At 39.1% G+C, this 4,345-nt stretch overlaps 1 protein-coding gene across 8 annotated transcripts in view; it reads left to right on the top strand.

Annotated features, from left to right (window-relative positions):
• Nucleotides 1–1,332: 1,332 nt before the first annotated feature.
• LOC128876028 (cell adhesion molecule Dscam2-like) overlaps nt 1,333–4,345 on the top strand; it is a 156,378-nt gene continuing 153,365 nt past the window's right edge. For all 8 annotated transcript variants that reach the window (XM_054122122.1, XM_054122121.1, XM_054122119.1 and 5 more), the window contains exon 1: nt 1,333–1,749. In XM_054122122.1, coding sequence (XP_053978097.1) covers nt 1,722–1,749 — 28 coding nt within the window. In that variant the 5' untranslated portion in view covers nt 1,333–1,721. The remainder of the gene's footprint in view (nt 1,750–4,345) is intronic.

Raw genomic sequence — 4,345 nt, 5'->3', positions numbered from 1 at the left:
CTGTAAGCGGTTTAATTCCTCTATTAGAATTTCACAACAGATGTTTCATGAATTAAAACAAATGTACGTGTTCTAAACTTTTCATGATTATCAACACTGGAACTGTGCATACGTCAGAGAGATAGGGTAAAAGTTCAACGTTTGAGTTTCATTTTAGCTTGTAGTCGGAGAATATTGTGGGGTTTCTACGTTGACAATTGTTTTATGCGTGCCATACAAGAAAGAAATACTAGCATTCATTTATTTGTAGCACTTGCAACCACCTTTTCCAACTCCCTACACAACATGGAAGTGAGAGGATCGACAATGACGGTGAAATATAAAATAAAACATCTTTCTACCTGGATCGATCAATCCTAAAGACACTTTTTTCAATTGAATGCAAACATATTCCACTTGCTCCTAAATCTAATAATACATAAAACAATTGTACATAATTTACAGGCGGTCTCATAAATATTCGTGCTCTCTACGTCTATTAACGCGTTGGCTGCCGGACTAAAACTCATGAGAATTTGTATAGCGTTCAAATTTTGTCTCGAGACTATTAAAGACTACATAAGTTAACACTTGTCCTAGTGTTTAATTTTTTAATCCTGACAAATTCACAAATAACATCCAGATTTAATTTTACTACTGCCTGATCTTCGAAACTAATTTAACGAAACTTATTTCTTTAATGAAAAGTCCTGTCACGTGTCTAAAGAAGTTTGTCTAAATTAAATAACAGGCTCGAGGTTTCCAAATAAATGCTCCATTATAAATACGTACATGGATAAACTTTACACTTGTATATATACAGTGAAAAATTGATTTGAGAACAACAAACCTATAACTTAATTTAGACAAATTTTTTCAATAAACACGATGAGTACGAATATTTATGAGACTGACTGTATGCATAGTATACAAGAAAGAACATAGAAGTTTGAAAACGTTCATTTGACCGACCGTGGTAGATTCAGCGTTAAGATAAATTTTATTTAACTATGTTATGTTATGTTATCTAAAAAAATCTTGCTCCGAATCCCGCAACAATTTCCCACCGCGTCCCTTGCGTCTATATCGCTTTTGACAAGTGTCCTAATACTTATGGACGGGGGTGTACGTCCTCCCTTTCATTCTTTGTGGCACCTGCAGCTACCCTTTCCAACCCCACGCCACATACGAGGCGGGAGCGAGAGGATCGAGAACGGAGGGTGGCCAGAGGAGGATCGCGCGAGGGTAGCAGAGGAGAGGGTTGAACGCATGCGCTCGCAGACTCGCGGGGGTTCTACGGCACGATCAGTCGTGGTCGGCGGTGCCGGAGGCCAAAGACTTTCGCGAGGGTGGACGCGCCGCGTTTTCTGGCGGACCTCTTTCGCTCCATCTGAACCCAACTCGTTCCCACCTTTGTTCACCGGGTACGATCGCTGCGACTGGTCTGGTACACGCACGTATGACCCAGCACTGTCGCCGCGTGCGAATTTCGCGGTCGACTGCACCACCATCGACGTCGACGACACCGCGACAACCTCCTTGAGGGCAATCGCTGACATCTCGTCAGGTGGTTTCGCGTACATCATCGCCGCGCGCGGTGGCCTCGAGCGGAGGACGTGGACCGGCGTGAAAGCGTGACCGTAAGAGGGAAACGACCGGGGGAACGTCGTGGATCGTGACGACGCACGCCTCCGTCGCTGCCGGGTGCAAGGTTGACCCAGGTCCAAGGACAGGATCGAAGGATGCTGGCCCGATGCCTAATTTTCGTCGGTAAGTCTTGTGCTCTCGGTGTGTTTCTTTACGTGCTGTGTGTGCTCCTCGCGATCGCGTTTAGACGCGGGCATGTCGAACACGCGGCTTGGGAATATTCAATTCCGTGGCCTAGGTCACCTTTTCGTTGGGCCACGGACACGATTCTCTGCAGCTTTTTTAATTGATTCCAGTGACAGGAACGAACCGATAGGAATAATTCAGGAGTTATTCGTTTTCGTCGAGCTTAGTTTTTTTCACTATTTGCGAGGTGAAATATGTATTGAAACTAAAGTGGGGTAAACAGTGCGAGGCAAAAAGGATTTGGAATTGGAATAATTCAGGAAATTTAATGATTAACGGCATTCGTTTTTATCGACTTCAGCTCTTTTGCTGGTCGGTAGGTTAAATGTATTGAAATTGAAGTGGGATAAACGGCGAAGGGCAAAGTTTTAGAACGGTAGAGTAAAGGAATATTTGTGAATTGGAAAATCAAAATGAATGAGAAATTAGTCAGTGTTCAAATTTCTAAATTTTCATCTCTCGTTCATCTAGGATCTATTATATGATGGATATGTCGAACGGGTTCGAAACATTCAATTCTGTAGGCTGATTCACATTTTCATTAACCGATGGCACAACTTTTTAATTAGATTTAAGCGATAGAAATGAAGCGATAGAAATAATTCAGGAAATTAAATGATCGTCGTTATTCATTTTCGTCAAGCTTAGCTTTTTTACTATTTGCTAGGTGAAATATATCGAAGTTGAAGTGAAGGAGTATTTGAGGATTGGTAAATTAAAATAAACGAGAAATTATTCAGTGGAAGTGTTTCTAATTTTCGTCGATACTATAAATTCTCGTATACACGGTATCTGCCCTTTTCGTGCAAGTGTACTACTCGTGATTACGTCTAGGATTTAGGGCAGGCATGTCGAACACGCGGCTGCAAGCCGTTCAATTCTGTGGTTCGCCTTACATTTACGTTGGGTTGCACCTACAATTATTTGCCATTTTTTTAATCGAATGGAGGGAAACAAATGTATTATCAAGAAGATTTCAGGAAATTAAATAAGCGTCAGCATTCGTGTCTACCAATCTCTAATTTTACCATGTAACGCATTAAATACGGTGAGATAGAAGTGGCAGCGATAACGTAGAGCAAACGTTAGGAGGAATAGTTCGATCAAACCCATCTTGTGAACTGGAAAATTAGAATAAACAAGAAAATAGTCATTAAAGGAGTTTCTAATTCTTTGGTAATTTAACAAGCACCCTGTGTGCTCAGTTTCTTCCGTTCCGTGTGGTGTATTATTCAAATTTGTGTTTCATTAATAATTTTTGGTTGTATTTAATTAGATTTAAATAAAAATGTACTAAACATATAATCTATTTAGTACACGAATTATCGTATATTTTAATATCTCGTCTGTATAGTGCTCTTCGGAATGTGTTACAAAGAGAAAATGTAAAAAGTGCGATACAAAAGTGTAATTTAAATTTATATGCCAATTTCAATTTGTCGATCCGAAAATGTCGAATTTTTGCAATCGTCATCAAACTGGATAAATCAAAGGTCTCGCTAATGGCCACGTGGTTATTTGTATAAAATAATATATTTTGTGTTCGTAAAACAGTGACACGGTCAGAAAAATAAAATAATTTGAAACGAAAGAGTCGCAAGAAAATTTGTTAATGCTACGTCTTTTCAATTATACCCTTCTTTTAATTTCTGTGTCGTAATCGTGTCATAATCATTAGAGTATGTATCACTGAAAAATATCTTCTAAACTATTTTTAACACCACTAAATAATTGTATATTCATAGAAAAATGTAAATTGGCCAAAATATGTTTTAACATGTCCAATCTAGGACGAGTAATCTCCGAATGGGTCTCACGACGACCGAGAAACCAAAGTTCTTCGTAGTTGAAGGACTCCTGAAAGACGCGTTTCTAAATGGCCATAGTATTCTCATTCATCCGGCTTACAGTTTCATTGTGTCCGATGATCAACGAAACTTTTAAAGGGAACGTTTCGAGAACATTGTTTCTACGTTCGCTCCAACACTCTATTACATAATGTGTCCAATCGGAGACCCAGTGACAACAATCCCTGCAAAGTTCGCCATAGGATTTGCATATATCTTGTGGTGACATCTAATAGCTCCGCAGGTTCAGCCACTTAGTGTTCTGTTTGAGTAATAACCCTCTATTGCATAATGCGCCCGACCGAGAGCCCATTAAAAACAATCTCTGCAAAGTTTATCCAAGAAATATTATAGGGATAACACATAGTCCTGGAGATGTAGTCATGAATTGATTACCTCAAACGTTAATCAAATCATGAATATGGAAATAATGAAGATTTAGCATCTTTCTTGAAAGATAAAGTGAAGCTTGTACAGCATTGTATCGAACTGTTTAGTTAACTATTGTAGCAATACTATGAACTAACGCTAAAAGTACAATGGAATACAGTGGAATCAGAGATGTATACAGTCGATATGCGTTAGCAAGTTGTTGACACTGTGGAGCTTTTATTTTATTTTTCTTTTAAATCAGAACTCCCCAAATATTTCCTATAACTAAAAATAAACATAGCAAAAACCAGTCT

Source organism: Hylaeus volcanicus, chromosome 4 (assembly GCF_026283585.1).
Source record: "Hylaeus volcanicus isolate JK05 chromosome 4, UHH_iyHylVolc1.0_haploid, whole genome shotgun sequence".
NCBI classification, from domain to species: domain Eukaryota; kingdom Metazoa; phylum Arthropoda; class Insecta; order Hymenoptera; family Colletidae; genus Hylaeus; species Hylaeus volcanicus.
The sequence above is the reverse complement of the archived record's forward strand: the minus strand, read 5'-3'. Positions and strand labels throughout refer to the sequence as shown.